At 38.6% G+C, this 19,603-nt stretch overlaps 1 protein-coding gene across 4 annotated transcripts in view; it reads left to right on the forward strand.

Moving 5' to 3' along the window:
• SH3KBP1 (SH3 domain containing kinase binding protein 1) overlaps positions 1-19,603 on the forward strand; it is a 221,533-nt gene that overhangs the window by 71,576 nt on the left and 130,354 nt on the right. For all 4 annotated transcript variants that reach the window (XM_030460823.1, XM_030460807.1, XM_030460830.1 and 1 more), the window contains one exon: positions 5,446-5,569. In XM_030460823.1, coding sequence (XP_030316683.1) covers positions 5,461-5,569 — 109 coding nt within the window. In that variant the 5' untranslated portion in view covers positions 5,446-5,460. The remainder of the gene's footprint in view (positions 1-5,445; positions 5,570-19,603) is intronic.

The raw sequence follows: 19,603 nt of genomic DNA on the forward strand, positions 1-19,603 counted from the left end.
ACAGCAGTAGGAAAAAGGCAGGTGAAGCAGACTTTCGTCTTTGAAAGGTAACCACTTTTTTTTCTCTCTCCAGCTTGACAAGGCATATGTCATGTCTAGGACTAACAATTTTTGACTTATAAAACATGAAAGATGCTTTGTTTCTAGATTTTATGGGTTGAAATATCCATTTAATAGACTACAGGTACACTTGAATATGTTGTATTTTTCTTTGTGATGGAGTTTTATCCAATTTTATAATTTCTTGTTAGTTAATATTTCGTCACATTATAAAGCTCACAAGCTTACAGAAAGTATGTTGCAGATTTCCTGTGACTCATACGGATGTAGGATTGGATTAGAGAAGATCCGAATAAACCAGCTCAACTATCATCTAGGATTTTGTGTTTCTTTGAAGAAACCGTATTTCAAAGTTTGTTAGAAGAAATCTTTTCATGGTGCTTTGGCTGTTGGCATCTATGCAGTATGGTTGAAACGTGGTTACAAAAATATATATTTTTTAAATATTAGAAGAGTATACAAAGCATAAGGGCCTTCAGAGTACTCTAAAATATGTTTATGTTCCCATAATATAATTAAAATTGTAATATTTCATAAAGTTAGTCTTAAAGTTAATTTTTATATATCACAGTGATTTTTTTTCAGAATTTCTCAGGTTAAGTGTGCCTCTTCCTAGTAAGAACTGTTTATCATATTGCAGTCACTCTGAAGCCCACATATACAGGCGGTGGAAACTATTTTAAAAATTAATGGTGTCAGGAGGGCCTGCTTTAGATTTGGTGGTTGAAATGTGAGGTCATTTACTTGAAGGCTGCGTTCCTGAGGCACACACAGCTCTCTGAAAATTATCTGCTAGCAACCTGCAGATCTTTGTGTGGTCTAAGAAAAAATGCAGCATTTTTACCCCTGAAATGTATACTGGGCACTGCCCCAGAATCAAGTGTTAAATAATGCCAATAGTGAGATTTAGAGGGATTTTTGAAGCTGCTAGCAGTGTCAAAGCCTATCTCTTTGCAGGTAGGAGATGAGAGTGAGCTGCTTGTTTTGCAGAAGCATCTTGGTATCAGAGGAGCGGGCAAGATGCTTGTGGTGGGCTGAAGAGCCAAGGGATCCCTTCAAGACCCTCCCAAGGCTCTTTTTGGGGCTCTCCATGGATATGTGTCTTTCAAACTTGGTTCTAGAAAGGGCTCTCTAGGCTGTTGAGTCTAGTTCCACTAGTGTTACCACAAGGATTCCTAGTGAAGGTGCTCACGCTGTGTCCTTTTGAGGAGACTCAGCACACCACAGGTGTCCTGCAGTACCTGTTCTTCCCCACTTACCCTCATCAGCAGCAGATTGTCCCACAGTGAGTGGCGGCTGGATGTTATCAGGGTGTGAGTATATTGGCTGTAACTGAAATGTCACCAGAAACTGGTCCAAGAATCCTTGTCAGGAGGTAGTCTGAAGCCCTTGCTGGGCAGACAGCTACTTCTAGGTCAGTTTTGCTCCACTACTTTACAGCAGTATAAATAGTAAAGTTTTTTACCTCTCTTGTTTCTCCCTCTTTTCATACACAAGCTCTTTCTTCAAGAAACAGCAATCAATGAGCTCACATCTGGATGATTTCAGTTTAACCTCAGAATTTAACAGTTCTTGAACTAGGCAAACTGAGGGCTTCCTAACTCTTATCTGTCTTAAATGAAAGTTTGCTTTTTACTTCTTTAAGTAGTAGGAATTTCTTCTTTCAAAGAAATAATAGACACAAACTTCAATTTGAAACCAGAACCAGACATGGAATTTGTTGTACACTGGGGGAAGTTCTAAAAAGCCACCCTTGATACACATGGGGTTAGAAGCTCATTTGCCTATTCCCTCATGTGGTAGGCCTCTGCTCTATGCAAATCTAGAATGAGTGGGTTATGTAGAAAGATTTCTATAACCACTACTTATACAGCACTAAGCTTTTGGGGCCATTATAGTTGTGTTGTTTGCAAATATGCAAGGTTCAGTGTATTTTTTGTAGTGAAATAAAGTGGGTTTTTCAAGCATAAAGGGTTTTTTCTAGTAGGGCATTATAGTGTTTCAGAGTAATAATCCATATTTTTTAGAACAGTTAGTAGTGGGGATAGATATAAAGGGCTATGCCAGTATTTCTCAATTTAACAGTACTAAGGCCACTTTCTTTGGCCTCTGGATAAGAGGCAAAGCTCAACTCACATGGCAACATGGCAAAGCTCAGCTCACTGCCCTACCTCTACAGGGTCACCTCTTCCCATTACTTCTTGGGAACAGCCTGTGTGCTGGGCTATTCACTGAGCCAGGCCCAGGCACTTCACAGAAGAGCTCTAGGTGATGTTTGAGCAATGAAACAGGGACAGTTGTGGATGGTACCAGCTGAAGAAAAGTCTTAAAAGTCCTGAGGTCCCCAAGGGTGAGCAGTATAGAGGAGAAGGCAGCACAGAGACAGAAACAAAATACTAGGCAGAGGGTTGAGGGCAGAGGATGTGATATTGGCTGCAGGCTACAGTGGTGACTCTGTTAAAGATTCAGGGCTTTTGTTTGGTTTTGTTTGTGTGGTTTTAAGTCTTGTGTGGTAGGCTAAGACTAGGAATTGGAAAGGTGCACAGGTGGCATAATTTTTCTGCTGCCCTTCTCTAGTGCAGGATGTGTGCCAAGCTGCTTAGAAAACATTCTTCTCATCAAATGGTCCAGAGTATGAGTATGTTTCTGATAAGATTTTTGCTTAATAGGCCTGGGTTGGCTTTTGCTTGATTTCTGTGTCACTATTTACAGAATTTTCCACTTTTTCTTCCAATTCCCTCCTGGATTTGTGATTTCATGCTGCTACACTTGATCACATGTCATGTTGCTGTGGGCAGTATGAAAAATTATGACCCTTCCCATGAGCACCAAAGGAAACTGTGATGAAAAGTAGCCCCAACCAGTACTAGAAAGGTAGAAAAAAAATCCTGGAAAGGTAGAAAAAACCCAATCCTTAGATTATATTGGTGGGTACAAAGTGCAGTACCTTCTATATGAATTTCAATTTAGTGGGCACTCAGCGTGTGTGTCTGTCATTTTTTCATCCTTGTTTTGCTGACATAGAATCGTGTGCCAGCCATGGTAGGCAAGCCATTAACAGTTTTTTGAGTCAGCTGGGAGCTTAATTCAGCTTAATTCAGGGCAGCTGACCCAAACTGACAGGCATTCTCCATACCAGAAACATCACAGTCATTATAAAGGAGAACCCTTGATGAGGATGTGGACCTCTTCTTTCTGGAACTCTTAGCCTCCTGCTTTTCCTGAGGGCTGAATATAACCATGTATACATTATGTTGGCCTTAGTTTTGATGATTTTTGGTTTTTTTGGTTTTTTTGTTTGTTTGTTTGTTTTTTGTTTTGTTTTTTTTAACCCTTAAGTCTCCTCTCCTTTTCTCCAGTCCCCTTTTTGATCAGAGGGGTCATTGGGCAAAAGAGCAATGGCTATAATTTGGCCCTGGATATGGGTAAATTTGGACACTGAATAGTGGATGAAAAAGGAAATGTAAGACTTCTCACCCTACAAATGCCAATGCTTGGAAAAGGTCTTGTTGTATTCCTATTGATTGTTGGTACCAGAGTCATGCCTCTGGAGACTTGAGGTCGCAGCACTGTTTTCCCTTATAGTAATTTTCTCTGTCAATTTTGCATTTGCAAATAGGATTTTAAAAATAAAAAGCATTGTGCTGCTGTTTCAGATTATGTGAGTTGAGGATTTATTTTTAAATATACTGTGAGCTTGTCACCAATCTTCAAAATAAAGTTAAAATTTCAGTACAGGAAGCTTTGGTTAGACTCATTCATTATACATTTTAATTCATAAGGCTGTGAAGAAAGGTTTGTGGAATAATGTATGTGTTAGCCTAGTCAATTTTTTAAATGAAATGTTATTTTCTTCTAAATGCATACCGTGTTCTTAAATTATCATGTGGTTCACTTTTAGAGAAGAACTGTGTACAGTATTTCTTCTTCAACAGCAGCAGCATCTATCACATAGACACGAATTCATCTCTCATACATATATTCATTTGCATTTGTTATTTCAATTAGGATGGTTACTGTGATGAATTGAGGTCAGGTACTATTTTACCTGTGTGATGGCACTAGATAAAAGTCATCGTATCCCTGGTGGGCAGAAGTTCATAAAACTTCTACCTCTGTTAATGGAATATTGATACAGAGTAAATGCTTTATGCAGATGCAGAAGACTATTAAAGTTGTATAGCTAGTAGGTGAGCTTTGAAATACCAGTTGCACAGGGGGCATAGAAAGTTAAAAAAACAAAACCAAACAGCACCAAAAAAACCCAATTCTGAAAAATCAGGTTTAATGTTCATCTTATTGAGAGTGACTTGGAAATTCTTACTGTAGAATCATGGAACAGCTCTAGTTGGAAGAGACTTTAAATATAATTCAGTTCCAAGCCTCCAACAGGGGCAGGGACACCTTGCTTTGGCTGATGCTGTTTTCAGATAAGACCTTCAGAAACTTAAAGCAGAAATCTTTTTTTCTGTGAAGGTTTAGTGCTCATTTCCGATATGCTGAAAACTTAAATTAAGATCTGTGGTATTTCCTGTGTGTTGTACAGTGCTGTGGGATGGGTGGGGGTTGCCTAATGCCCTGGGATGTAGAAGAGGGCAGAGAATGTTCGGGAGGTGCTTTAGCAAAACAGATGTTAGACAACTTAGCAGAAAGGCCTTTAAAATCTGCCTGAGAAGCCAATAAAGAGGCATCTTCACCAGCACTAACTGCAGTCTTGGGAAGCTGTTTTCTGTGGGTTTACTTTCATGAATCTTCACCATATTTTTTTCTCTCTGTGTGCTGGCAAAGAAGTTAATCACCTTAAAAAGCAGTCAGCTGCAAAATGGGTTAGTGTTCGTTCTGACAGCAGGCTCTCTATATGCTTCTGCCAATTACAGTAACATTTGTCATAGTTTCCTAGTTAATATTTTTCTTCCTGCTATGTTGGTTGTTTCTGTGGGATTCTAGGTAGAGGGGAAGGAGACTTAGCTGCCTTTACCTCAGGAACGATGAACCAGGTTTTGCCCTATGCATCAAATCAACTAAATGATGGATGAACAGAGAAGTGCTTTTTTTTTTTTTTTTTTTTTTTTTTTTTTTTTTTTCCCCTACACCTTTCAGCTTTTTTTAAGATATTTTCAAAGCTGTCCCACAGTTTTCACACATAAACAAGGAATTGACCTCTTTTAAAAAGAAAAAAATATGGTTGGAAAGGTTACTTAAAATTATTTTTGTGACATTTCAATTTACTGAGAGTCCTTGAAGTACCATTAGAATAGGCAGGCAGGAGTGTATACCTAGAACTTTTAAGAAATCTTGGGAACTTGAGATTTAGAATATTTTGTAGTACTTTTTAAAAGTGTTTCTTCTTTTTCTTCTCTCTCTGACCTGCCTTTTCTTCTGCAGGAAATAAAGAAGGACATGAAGAAAGAAAATGCTGCCAACAAACCACCAGAGAAGCCTATAAATGAAGTTTCCAATGGAAGCCCTTTACTGTTGTCTGAGACAATTATTAGAACCAACAAAAAAGGTATAGTATATGGAAGCTTAAATGCAGATTAAATTCAGACCCTTTAATTAACAAAATATAAACCCTTATTGTTTCTTGAAGTAAAGCTGGAGTATATTAAACTGTAAAGGCATACTAGGAATTGAATAAAATAATGAAAAATCTCATTGTTCTCTTAGCCTGGCACATGGATACATATATTAAGTTTAATATTTCCACATCAATTCACACAGACATCCCTCTCTTCTTAAAGAAATCCTTCCTAGATACATTTAATTAAGGACAGCTGTATGAGGAGATTACTAAAGCTTATTAAAGGAAGGAACTGTCAGCTTGCACACATGGAGGTTTTTGCACAGAGATGGCAGTCCACATTTATATATTCATGTTTGTCTTGGTTTAACATGGCCAGAAGAACAACATACTAGCTACTATGAAGAAAATTAACTCTATCCCAGCTAAAACCAGCACAGTGTTCTGTCTGGGACAGATAGAAAAGTGGAAAACATAAAGCTTAATGAATAGTTCTGTTGCCGACCGGCATGTGAGCTCTTCTTGTCAGACTCCCAGTGCAGATTCCTTTTGTAAAGCAGTATGCTTTTGAATTGCTAAAATACCTTCAGATCTTCTGTCTCTTCCCCTAGCTCCCAGCCCTGCTCTCAGAGACATCAGAACAAAACAAAAAATTGGCAGAATAAAAGCTGGATTTTTCTTTAGTTTATGTTTGTGCACCTTTGTTTGTGGAAGGACAGTTGGCCATGTGCAAGTGATGGGCTGTATTTTTTCCTGGAGAATTTGCTGAAAGGTTTCTTACTTGGTTACTTATAGAGTGGTGTCCTGTCATTAAGCATTGCTGTAATGTAGTTTCCATTTTGTCTTGTCTTCTGTTAGGAAGACACTACACTGTTAGGACTATGCACATGGAAGTTTCCTCTTTTATATTATCAGCAAATATTGTATTTGAGCTGGCAATTGGACTAGAGGTCCTAAACATAAGGTTTGCAACTGTGAGTGAGGAAGATTTAAAAATTTCTGCAAAATGTATAACTTCCTTTAAAATGGGAGGGGTTGTTACTTATTTTGCAAAGAGTGATGTCCTCTAAAAGAGGAAATTGGAAATAAATCTCATAAGGCTTTATCTTTTGAGTTTACAGTGTCATCTTGAATCTGGAGACATGTCCAACATTTCTGCTTTGGGTCATAGGTTTTTCAGGCAACAGCAGAATTAAATTACCGAGACACTTTTTTTTTCCATGGCTTCTATACACAACCATAGGAGTAGTTGGGAAATTATCTAGGGACCAAGTCTGTTCCATATTGCTTCAGCTGCTATTTGGAGAAGGATAATAGCTGTGGCAGATGCAGAGAGTTGGTTCGGTCACAAGGGGATAGCACTCCAAATATAATACTTAGAGCACAAGCTTTCTCTTCCTTTTTCTTCCCTCTGGCTCAGAAGCTTTAAATGATACAGAAGATAAAAGAAGACTTTTTTTCAGTCTTAAGCTGGGGAATACAAAATTTCATATTTACTGAAAGGAGAGAAGCAAAGACTGACAAAAAGATCTGTAGATGGAGGAAGGGGTTAGGTTTGGAAATAGCAGATTTCATATTAGAATATTATTGCATCATATATTGTTGGTGGTGATGGTGTTTCTCATGGATGCCTCTACATAGTGTCAGGTTTAGTAAATTTTTCATTTTGGCTGCTTCTCCATGGATTTTTCCATTGCTACAGAGCAAGAAGTTGCAGCATGCCTTACTTGCTTAGAGCGTAATAAGGTCAAGAGACCTTCCCCTCTTTTTTTTCTGAATTGGTTTAACTATGGCACAAAAAGTGGCCTTCTTCAAGTAAGGAGAGCTAAGCAAGTAGTTACCGTTCTGTTCAGTAATAAAGAGTCTTCTAAGATCTATGCAAATCTCTTTGTGGAGAGTGTTGCAATATGTTACTGAAGTGCAAACTGTAAACGCCGCAGGGATTCTTTTCTTCAAGTGTTCTTGTCTCTGTGATTTTTCTTAAACCCTGGCTCAGTCTGTTTACTGATCACAGCATGTGACCTGATCTGAAAGAGTGTATCTTTTTTTTTTCCTTCTCCCTGTTGTTAGGAAGTGAGGAGGAGAGGGGGTACATCTAAAGATCTTAAGATAATGTTCAGCAGCAGTAGGCACTAATAGTATAGTAGGCAGTAATATTTATTTGCTTGGGCAATATAATCTTGCTGCTTGGAACTTAAGAGCAGATCCAATGATGTGGGAATGAGGCATTCTTTGCTGTTCATTTTTTCTATTACCAAGATGATGAAAAGGGCTTATTTACTGTGCTGGTGTTATGTTGTATAGTTATACTACTTTTGTGTGAGATAGACTGATGAGAATCTGACAATGCTAATAGTGTTCCTTGCTGACCACAAATACTAGTGATTCAGTGGAAACATTCAGTAGAAAGAAATGCTGCAGTGGCTATTATTTAGCAAACTGTGTTACATTTCACCTTGATGTATTTGTGGGAGTTTATATTTGTAGATATTTCTTCTTTTTACAGGGCTGTAATCTAGAAGTTGTAGTACTACACCTAAGAAATAATGTTTTGGGTTGTTGTGTTTTTTGGGGTCTCTCACAGAGTTTCCCTGCAACTTCTGTTAAATAGTTTAAACTGTTGACAAAAGTACCACACTTGAATTTTGAATGTCAGGCAACTTCATGTGTATTTGTTTTTTCAGATAGGAAAGTTTTTTCCTAACATAGTGCAGTAGCATATCCAGAATTTGCAGTTTCCAGGTATTTCAGGTGTGTCTGCCTCAGGCCACCTATTGGCAAAACCTGGGTTATACCTGCTTTGCAAAGATGTTGAGGTCAGTTATAACTGTGCAGGGTAGTGATGGCAATTAGCATCTAGGAAACAGCATTTTAACTGCAATAGCATTGCAGTGAATTCGTTCTTCACCTCTGAAAAATGCATAAAAGGATCATTTTCTGGAGTGTAGAGATGGGGCTAGGGAAACATGAAGTCCTTGTGCTTTCCCTGACAGTTCCCAGGGCTGCAGCAGCTCTCGGATCGTTTTGATGGGTGCCTCAGGTGCTGCATTCTTAGCTTTTGTCTGGAGAGTAAGGCCATGGCACTGAAGGACATGTCCAGCACTGTTTGAATGTCAGTTGTGGTTGATGTGCACATATCCTTTGCCAGAATCCTGGAGGAATCGTTCTTTTGCTTCTTCCTATAGTTCATGTGCCAAGAAAATCCTTCTGGCCCGGTGTGGGTCTTTTTTTCACTGCTCTAGAATTTTTGATTGACATATAGAACTATTGTCCTAAAACTTCTGTAAAGGTGACTTTAAAAAATAATTTAAAAATCCATTTTGCTATATGGAACTGGCATTGCTGTAACCAGGTAATAACAGGTTGGGACAGCCTTTACTTGCCTGAAAGCCTTTTCTGAGTGTCTGGAAAAAAAAACAACAAACCGAACAAAAAACCCCAAACCAAAATTTTTTACTATTGTTACTATTAGTTAATAATGTAAGAAAATTAAGTTAATAATGTAAAAAAAAAGTCAGGTCTTGGAACAGGAAAACATGGCTATATTATGGTTATATTTATAACTACATGTATCTATAATAATGTATATATATTTAATGCTTTTCAAACATGGTCAAATCCCGTATTTTTAAACTTAACTTTCAAAATCTAAAACCAGACCCAGAGTTGTGCAACTGTTTTGGATCTACTATAAATTCAGTACAATCTTATCCAGGTATATAGAGACATGATTGAAACTTGCATGCAATGAGTTTAACTATTAAATGGCTACAGCTTATTTTAAGATAGTCCTGATTTTTGAATATTCCTATTTTTAAGTATCCTGTTTATTGCAGTATTTTGTGTATCTGGGAATAGAAACCCAATTGCACAGGCCAAATTGCAAAACTAGAGTTGATAGGCTGTATTTTGTAAGTAAAATAACAATTGTTTCACAAGTAAAAGTATTTAAGGAAAATATATATTGCCTTGCCAAATGCATTTGTTTTATATAAACTGTAAATGCAGTCTGCATTGAGGGTATTCAAGCCAGCAAATCTGGAACAGTTTATCGAGTGTTACATGTTCCTAATCAGATCCAAACACTGCAAACGAGGAAATATTTTTCCTAGTTCTCTTGGGAATTATCTATTTTACCTTCTGCCCTACATTTAAATCATAAAAAGAATTGGCATCCTATCCTGAAAGGGAGAGTGAAAGTAGGTTTGATAGAATAGGTTTATATTTTGAATAAATGACAATTCTGTTGCATGCAGAACTGAGATTCAAGTGTATTTTTGTAAATTAGAGAAGTGGGAAACGTGTTTTACAAGAGAAGTGCTTCATCGTTTGGCTCAATAGTTTTATGATTATTTGGGTACAAAAAGACATACTGTTTAATAAAAAGACAAGTGGATGGAGGCTCAGCATATGGGTGTGTTGCCTCTGAGTTTTGTATTAAGTAATGTATGCAAGCTATGATTACAGACCTTTTTCAACAGAAGGGCAACCCCAAAATTTCCCTCATGAAATCTTTTATTACTAAACCTAGTGCTAGCAACTGCCTTTGTCGTGTGCTAGTCATGTGTTTGATCAAGTGTCTGATCCTCAGTGTGCTCAGCTTTGGTTTTCCTTTCAAACACAGGAAGTTAGAAGGCATTAATCTGTTTTTTGGTTGGATTATCTTTTTGCTGTTTATACATCCAGGCCTTCTGCACAGACAGGCTTTGGTGTTCCCATGCAGATAGTGCCAGCTTCAGAGAAATTATAGCTGGCCTGAAAAAAAAAATCCTTTTTTTTTAAGATCAGCCAATTTATGTATAATCAGTATATAGTTAATACAAATGGGATAGTCCCACTATCAATACAGACTGGGGAATGATGTGATGAAGAGCAGCGCTGCCAAAAGGGTCTTGGGGGAATGGTGGATGAAAAACTGGACATGAGCCAACAGTGTGCCCCAGAGGGCCAGTTGTACCCTGGGCTGCATCAAAAGAAGCTCTGGGGAGACCCCATCTGGAGTACTGTGTCCAGGTCTGGAGCCCTGAACACAAGAAGGACATTGGACCTGTTAGAGCAGGTCTAGAGGAGGGCCACAAAAATGATCAGAGGGCTGCAGCACCTCTCCTACTAGGACAGGCTGAGAGACTTGGGATTGTTCAGCCTGGAGAAGGCTACTTGGAGACTTTATAGTGTCCTTCCAGTATCTGGAGGGGACCTACAGGAAAGATGAGGATGAACTTTTTACAAGAGTAATAGGGTAATTAATAGGGAATTAAGAGTAATAGGACAAGGGGCAATGATCTTAAACTAGAGCAAGTTAGATTTAGATTAGACAATAGCAAGAAGTTCTTACTGTGAGGGTGGTGAAACACTGTTACATGTTGCTCAGAGAGGTGGTGAAGGCCCCATCTCTGCAGACATTCAGTGTCAGGCTTGGTGGGGCTCTGAGCAACCTGATTTGCTTAAAGATGTTCTGGGGGGGGAGGGTTGGACTGACTGGCCTTCAAAAGTCCCTCCCAACTGAAACCATTCTATGATTCAGATATGCACAAGAATATACTTCTTGGAATAGTGAGGTTAAAATATGCATATAACATATGGCACAAGCCCAAAATGAGGCAAAAAAACAATGGCACAGGAAACTCAAATGTAGCAAAATATTTATTCCTTGAGTTTAAATACCGTATCTATATATTTATAAATAACATCTCAGAGAATACATGTTTTCTTTACAAGTACTGTTCCTTGAAAATAAATCCTTGGATAACTTTTACCCTCAGGTAAGATACAGTGCACTGAAAGACTGCTTTCATTTCAGAGAGGCAGAAAAAGACACTGGTTTGTGCTAGACATGTGGGTGGCAGCCAGAAAGGAACTCTGTGTTGTGTGTGATCTGTAGAGGTTTAACAAAATTTTCTTGAAGTAGAAGAGGACTCTATCCTATGTTAGAGGGAATATCTCTATTTGATAATGTTCCCTTTCGATTATTCAGAACAGTATACTATTCTATATATGTGCAAACTGTAGAGGATACAATGAAAATACGTATCTGTCTAGAATTTTTGTTCCATGATTCTTTTCTGCCAATGAAAAATAATTACCAATAGTGAATGTGAAGGGACACAATGTGCATGGAATATAGCCAATTTCAGAGCTGATGAATAAAATGTATTTAGATCAGGGATAGTTGTCTAATGTGTGATCATCCTTCCTTGTATCATGAGGCCATGATTTGAGATAAAGTATCCTTTTATATAAGTATTTTATGTGGTTAGGGAAATCATAAAGCCGTGCAATTTAAAATTATTGCATAGCTGTCTGATGGGACTAAAATGAGTTTAGTTCTTTTTGGATTTCTCTCTTAGTAGTAACTATACTGTAGAACAGCAACACAGAAATAAGCATTATCATTGTTCTAATTTTGAGATTTGTCTGTTGACCATCAATGTGTTATTTTGAGTGCTCACTCATTCTATTCAAGCAGATCTTTTTATGAGTCCTATTTAAATAAGTACTGAAATCTAAAATCTAAACCTTTTTCTGTTATTATGGTAATTTACTGCTCTGGTTTTCAGGTAAGGTTTTATTATCTATCCAGATACCAGTAGCTTATCCAAGCGCGATAATTTCTTTTCCTGTCAGTCACTGTGCAGTGCACCCCATCTCCTTTTTATTCTAAATGCCTACTCTTCCTTTTCAATCACTCCTTCCTGGTACCTTGCAAAATGCAAAAATGCTGAGCCCTGATGTTGCTTCTGCAATTTTGCATACTTTTTGCATCCAACCACTGGTGTGGGATCCTAGCATCATGAGGCTCTGTGCATTCCCAGCCTGTAGACATCAGCTGTAGAACTACCTCTTGGTTTGAATTGTAATTCCAAGTTAATTCTGTCCTTTGGGAATCTTGTTGTGTGTCATATGCTTAGCTCTAACAATCTCATTTAAAGACCATGATGTAAAAACACTTAACTAAAATACAGCCACTGCATCAAGGAGGTAACATCTATACACCTATGTGTGTGAATATATGTATGTATGTATGAAACAAGGTAAAAGATAACTAAAAAAAAAAATAATACAAGGGAAGATGCATTATTTGGGTGATGGCTAGCAGGCTAGCTGTTTTCAGGTTTCTCGCAGACAGAGGATGCTTGTTTTGATTAAAGCTTTAAATCTGGATCTGTGTTTGGAAATGGGGAAGGCAGTGTGAAGAAAACTGTGGCAACATTGGGTTTTAAATTTAACAGGTGCTGTTGGATGCTGATACTCAGGACACAGAAGAAGCAGGAGATGACCTTTTCATATAGAGTCTGAAGAGATGTAGGAGGCCATTCTGAGTACCTTACAGATGAAACAGACGGAGATAGTTATAGAGACACATGAGGACATGAGTTAGGTTTGTTGTCTGTTGTTTTTTTAAAGGTAGATCCAGAAGTATACATGTATCAGTGGGGAAGCAGAGATAAGTGAATTTTTAGGGAAGTGAGTGTGAGGGAACAAGTGAAGTGGTGAAATAGGGCTACAGGGACAGCTGAAAGAACAAGAAGAAAGTCTTTTTACAAGTAATTTATGCAAATACCTTAAAAATGGTTCACTGAAAGAAAAAGTTAACAGAATTGCATCTTCTCTTTTGTGAAGATTTTCTAATGTTTGTTCAATCAGTTAAAGGATTTTTTAATTTCAAAAAGTTTAGCAATGTTTTACATGCCTGAAGTAAGAAATTGTCAGACAGATCTTCTAACAATAGTACTAGAATTTGCTATTTTGCTTTTATCACTGTGTATGATAATTGTCCAAAAGGCACTAGGTACTTCTCAAGAGCAAATGTGTTGTCAGACTCTGATGCAAAAAATCTTCTTTAACATAGGCAAACCCAAGAAATTAATACTAAATGCTGGAGCCATTCTTGTTAAAGTAACAGCAGCAATGATTTTGAAACTTCTACTAGTCTTAAAACTAAGTTTCCCCATCACAGAAGAGACTGTTTATTTTTTCACAAGTTTCTGCAGAGAAGTGTCTCCCTGCTGCTAACAGTTTCTTCCTTCTTGCTGCTATAGGATAAGTCACTTGGCACCTAGCAAGGCCCATCTGCCTTGAGGTCTTTCCCTGACCTTCTGCCTCCTGGCTGTAGCTGTCTGGGTCTGTCTCAGCCTCTCATCTGGGTGGGGAGAGATTTTCAAGGAGAGCATGGCTCACTGATTTGAAAATTAGCAGACTGACCTTTCTTCCCTCTCCCCCCTCACAGGTTTCTGTGATTAAGGAACAGCAGAAGATGACTGGGGTGGGCCACCTGAAACTGAGCCTTGGAACAAGTCGCTGGGGTCACTGTACATTTCCCCTTGACTTGCCTGGGTTTCTATGCCTTGTATCTGGCAGCTGTGACAGGAGAGAGTCAGACTTCCTGTTCTGTGGCAGAGACAATGAAAGCAAAGTAGCAGTGCAGGGATAGTGTCGTGGACAGAATACAATACGTAATCCTATCTAGAATGAAAATTTGGGGTCAAGAGAGTTCACTTTGACTGTGCAAGCCCATATCTTTTCCACTGGCTCTGAAACTGCTGGTGTACTTTAAATGGGGTCAAGAATCCTTGTTTTGTATTTCCTGGAGTTAGTCTTGCCGAATTTGTAACTGCTAAGTTAAACATGCTCATCAAAGGGTTCTTTCTCCCAGACAGGCAGATCCTTAGTTCAGTGCTGCTTTACCTTGGCTTGCTTGGATGAGAGCTGGGATGGTGTGTTAGCTTTCCCATCTGGGCTGCCAGCAGGGCTGTGTGGCTGCTGACATCTTTCCCTCACTGCATGTAGGTAGTGATAAGAACCACCCATCTTATGATAAGATGGGACACTGGTCACTGTACTGAGGCAGTTGAAGGTTTCTGGCTCCTGTTACAATCATTAAAAAAACCCTTTGAATTATTTTGGAGGTTATAGGTAAGAAGAGGTGCCTGTTGGCAGCTCCCTTCGGTCTCTTTCAGATTGCATTCTCATGTGATGTGAGTTGAAGACCTGAATAATCTGTATAAATCATTGGTCTGAAATTTCTTAACCCAGCAAGCACCCCTCTGTAAAGATTTTTGGATGTATATGGGAGTTTAATATACACATATGCCTTTATACTTTTTTCTTTAATGGTATTTTTAAAACCAGCTCCATACTTGGACTCCCTCCATTGAGATAGAGTGACTCAATCTCATATGCTGCTGTTGAATACCTTCAGTGCACAAAACTTTTTGACTGGTGCCTACTTGGACCAGAAGGAAACTACAGCCATTCATTATTCTACAGCTTCCTCTTCTGATGGCATGATGTTTATAAGCCCCAGTTGGGATAAACTTCTGCAGACAGAGGCAAGAATGTACACAGCAAAAACGAACCATCACTGCTGGTAGGAAAGGTCATCACTGCTGATAGAATGGGTCATCACTGCTGTAGTGGTTTAAGAGAGCTGAGCTGAGCACTGAGTTCTGCTTAGAAATATGTGGGGGTGGACACACCTCAGCGAACCAGCTGCCAGTCTGGGATTTGGTTAGGAGTTTGTCTGGGTAGAGGTGGATTTAACCCCTAATATGCTTTGCAGAAGTATTTTTTACATCTTGTCTTGCCCCACTCCCTCTCCTGTGTGCGTGTATGCAACATCTAGAGGGCTTTAAGAAAAGTTATGCTGTTAGCTGCAAGTGACAAGAAATTATATTAAAGTATTGCCTATAAGACAGGTTGTTTGTGCTGTTTTGTAATCTGTGATAGATTCTATGAAACATTGTACTTCCAGGAATAGATACAGGCTTTTTTCTGATAAAGTGATGTGCCCAGAATGAACTTGTCACTGCATTAATTTTCATTATTTTGTCACATGCAATGTGAAATACTTTGATTCATCTAGTCAAAAACCTCTGAAGTTAAAGGAGTTTGCATTGTTATAACTAGATTTGAAAAACAGATAGAAGGATCAGAGACTGTTGATAATGCATGGCTTGGATTGTTCTGAGTAGGATGGCATTATTAGCTTTGTACCCTTTCAGTCTTTCAGATTTCCATATGATGTAGGAGCAGTGATTTGAATAACAAGATACTATGCCTGCAAAACCATATTTCTTGTTTCCATTGGCATGAAGTTTCCTAAATTTTATTCATTGAATATTTTATGCATATTTTCTCTTATTTCAGAATTTCCCCCCTTAGTGTCTATTCCATCATTATTAAGAAGCACACAGCATGGAAAGTTTTGCTGCTGTTCGTGGTGCATAGTGATGTATTGTACTGTTTGCTGAGGCTTTTTTATTGTTATCTCACTGCTTGCTAATGTTATTTCACTGTTAAAATGCACCAATAGTTTGCAGTAGTTCCTATTCTTTATCTTTTTGCAACTGCTTTTCAATTATAAATACATGGCTGTGTCTGTTTCTTGCTTGGTGTTAATTTGTAATATTGCCCTCTTTAAAAATTCAAAGTGTATTGGTGATAATGGTTAGTTTCCAAGCTCACTGGTAGGCTGGTTGTGCTTGGCAAGGGAGCAAAACATGGAAGTTCTGACAAATGTCTGATTGCTGATTCTTGGCCTCAAGCACAACGTTGTCATAGGGAAGATGATTGTTATCTGTCACACAGCAGAACCATTGTTTCCTAACTTCAACATTGACTTTATTTAGAAACTGAAATGGAGTCTGGGCAGATGTACTCATAGTGAGAAGTAGCTCCCTTCAAATGTCCACATTTGCTAGAAATGAGTTTCAAAGTGAGCAGAGGTTTAGTGCCACGAACATGGTCCTCAGCCTAAACTGCATGGCCCAGAGTGAAGACCCACGTGGCCTTAGCTGCTACTCTAGCTGCTGTGCATCTTTATAAATCAGCCACCCTACTCCACAGACATTCCAGAGAGCACTGGCTCCTGCAGGAACCTCTGCCACCTGTGGCAGTCCGAGATATATCTGCCTCTCCCCTCAGAAGTACTTATCTGCTCCAGATTTTGCTTCTGATATTGTTTCCTCTAGGGACCAGATTTTTTCAGCCTTGTACCCATACAGTGCTCAGGCTGGCACTGTATTCATCGCTGAGATTTCTTGAGTAGCACACTACAGCAGATGAGCAGAGTAGCACACTACATTACAGGAGTAATGCTGTATGTAGTGATCAAACAGGGTATATTAGCATCCCAGCTGCCCAGTAGCTTGAATTTAAGCTATCATACACATTTAAGCAGTTCTTTTTTACACTAGGTCATGTATTTTCCTGTTGGCTATCATCCCTTGTCGTGTACTCACTGGGGATATTTCAATGGGAAAAAAAAAACAAAGTACCCTCACACAAGCTTCAGCCATCGGCACTGGATATTCCATTAGTTTTAAATAACTTAAGTACTGTGGTTTGGTATTTCCCTACTTAATTTAATAGCATGTGTACCTTGTGTAGACTTCTGTTAGACCCCAGCTGGAATCCAGATGTCCCTCATCTCTACAGTCTTGTATCTAGCTCTGCAAAATCTGCAAGATGCAATGTCAGCCATTATGGCTTCATTTGTGCAACTGCAATCATAAGACTTGGGTTTTTTTCAGGCCTTGGAATTCTCTGTTAGACTACTTACTCAGCATAGTGTTATTCTAAACTACACGGGTCATGCTTACTTGTGGGAATTCATAAGAGGTCAGGAAGTGTCCAAGAAACTAAATAAAAAAAAGCTCTAGTGACCTAAGGAAAACCAAAAGATTCACTCACGTGCCTGGCAGCTATTGAGCAAATAGAGCAGTGGAAAATAAAAGTAATAAATGTTGAAAGATTAGCCTGAGGCTGTAGTTTCAGAGAGATGCTAAGCAAGCACTGTCACCAAAAAAAGAGCCATCTGTCCTGTTTTTCTCCTTCCTGTGTTCTGGTACACATGTGGCTGCATGGTGGGCTAGGCAAGGAAAATGACTGAGGCAACATTAAACTAGTAGGGAAAATGCAGAGGTTGTTTTTAATAGTGAGGCAGCTTACTGTCTGCCTGCTCATACTGGTGCATGAGGACTTGGTCTGACAGGACAGCAAGGAGTGTTGCAGGAGTAGAGGAGCAGCAGTGCTGCCTTTTATTTGGTTGCAGATGAAAATCATTCTGAAAGTGCTATGAGAAAGTGATGGTTTCTCAGACTTTTTCAAAGATAGTTTGTGCTCATTCAGTTAAATCAACTGCTAAAGAAAACAGGCATGCTGTCTTGTTAGTATAAATGGTCAGTATTGCTTTTAATTTTTCTTGTCTGTTGGGGAGGTGTATGGCTTGGTCAGCATTCCAAAACCACAGCATTGTAGTTGTACACAGAATCCTTATGCAGAACCCTTCTCCCTCCCCGCTCTTCATCTCATAACCACAGAACCATTTTGGAGGTGGATTTCAGATGCAGGAAGTAACTTCTCATTCATGCAGCAAGTTTAATGGAAAAGACAAGAGGAACTTGACACTACTTTTAGGAAAAGATAGTGTTTATCCTAGCAAAACAAAAAAAGATATTGAGACACTACAAACTTTAAACCTAGACAGACATTTTAAAAAAATTATTTTACAGTAAAGGAGTTTCTTTTAATGGGTGTCTCGGTTCCCCTGTCAGTTAAGTAGTCTTCCACTTACATATTTACTTTTATTTATATTCTTCTATACATTACATGAAAAACCCACTAAAAAAATGAAAACAGCGTCAGAAAAATAGTAAACCTGATAAAGTGCTTTCAAATGCACAAAACATATTTTAAGCACTTTTAAATTACATTTTCTTTAACAAATAAAAGTAATATTGCACAAATGCATCACCATAACAGCTGAGACAATAGTTTTGTTATAAACTGTATGATTCAGGAGAGGGTGAGAAGACAAGTAGTGATGCATACAGATACCATCAAAAAGGCTAGCAAGAGAACAAGATATGAAACCAGCAGCCTCACCTCCTCATATTGATCAACATGACATTAAGAAATCTTAGGCAAAATCCTGGTGAAGGTTTGTGGATGTGGCCCAGTGCTAAAACATGGGGATAGAAGTAGCTCGTGTGAATGCTGCAGTGGGGAAAAAAAGGTAAGTATTAAAGAAAAGTTTGGTGGCAGATTCAGTAGGGAGTCTTGGGTGCAGGTACATCCTTGGATAAAGGTGAGAGAGCTGTGCAACTGGATTCCAGGAGTTAGTAATTTGTCAGGAAGTTTCATCCTTGCAGAGATCTGGCCTGATGTGAAGCCATCACTATTCACAGCATGTCATCAGAAGTGGAGAAACAGTTGTGAAAATGGAACTCTGACATTAAAAGGCAGACAAACTTTTAGTGTAAAGACACAACCCCCCAAAACACATGTTCTGCGGTCAGGTTGTAGGAAGTTCTATGCCAAAAAAACCTGGAGATGCAAGTGTGAACTGGCCATGTCTGAAAGGGGGCAGGGTGATTAAAATCCAGTGCATGAATTTATCTGAACTAGCTGCCTTTGCTGTCTTCTCGGGCTTCCCCACCGTTTGCTTTGTGAAATTAATTGTGTACTGCAAAAGTGGCACACTGATGAATTGATTATTTGAAGTTCATTAAGGAACATAATGCAAGCTACAGCACCTTTGGGACTGAAGGGTGTTTAATGTGGGGGTGGACACTTTCTGGCCTTTGTAGTCCATAGTGCAAAGGAGGCAGCTCTTTAGTAGCTATTGTGTTATGTAAGGTCTTAAAGATTATATTAGATTTCTATCTAAGCTTTTCCGTACATGGACCTAACACAGAGAAATTACTACTCAACTGAATATTTTTTTAAATAAATTCGGGGAAAGCAGACAACCAATTTGCACACAATAGAGAAACTTGTTAGGGTTTTTCCTTCCTTCCTTATTCTTCCTGTTCTTAAAACCTAAAATGTAGTGTGGTAGATAGAGCTACTTTGAAATAAAAATTTAACTGAGTCCTCGAAGAGAAAAAGACAAAGTTGTCACAAAGAGGTTCTTCATAGATGACATATATCTTCAAGAAGACTTTTTCAGATATTACCTTTTTCAGATCCTATAGAAAACCTATGATAAAACTAATATCAGAATGTGAAGGCCCTGATGTA

The sequence above is a fragment of the Calypte anna genome, chromosome 1 (genome assembly GCF_003957555.1).
Source record: "Calypte anna isolate BGI_N300 chromosome 1, bCalAnn1_v1.p, whole genome shotgun sequence".
Taxonomy (NCBI): Eukaryota; Metazoa; Chordata; class Aves; order Apodiformes; family Trochilidae; genus Calypte; species Calypte anna.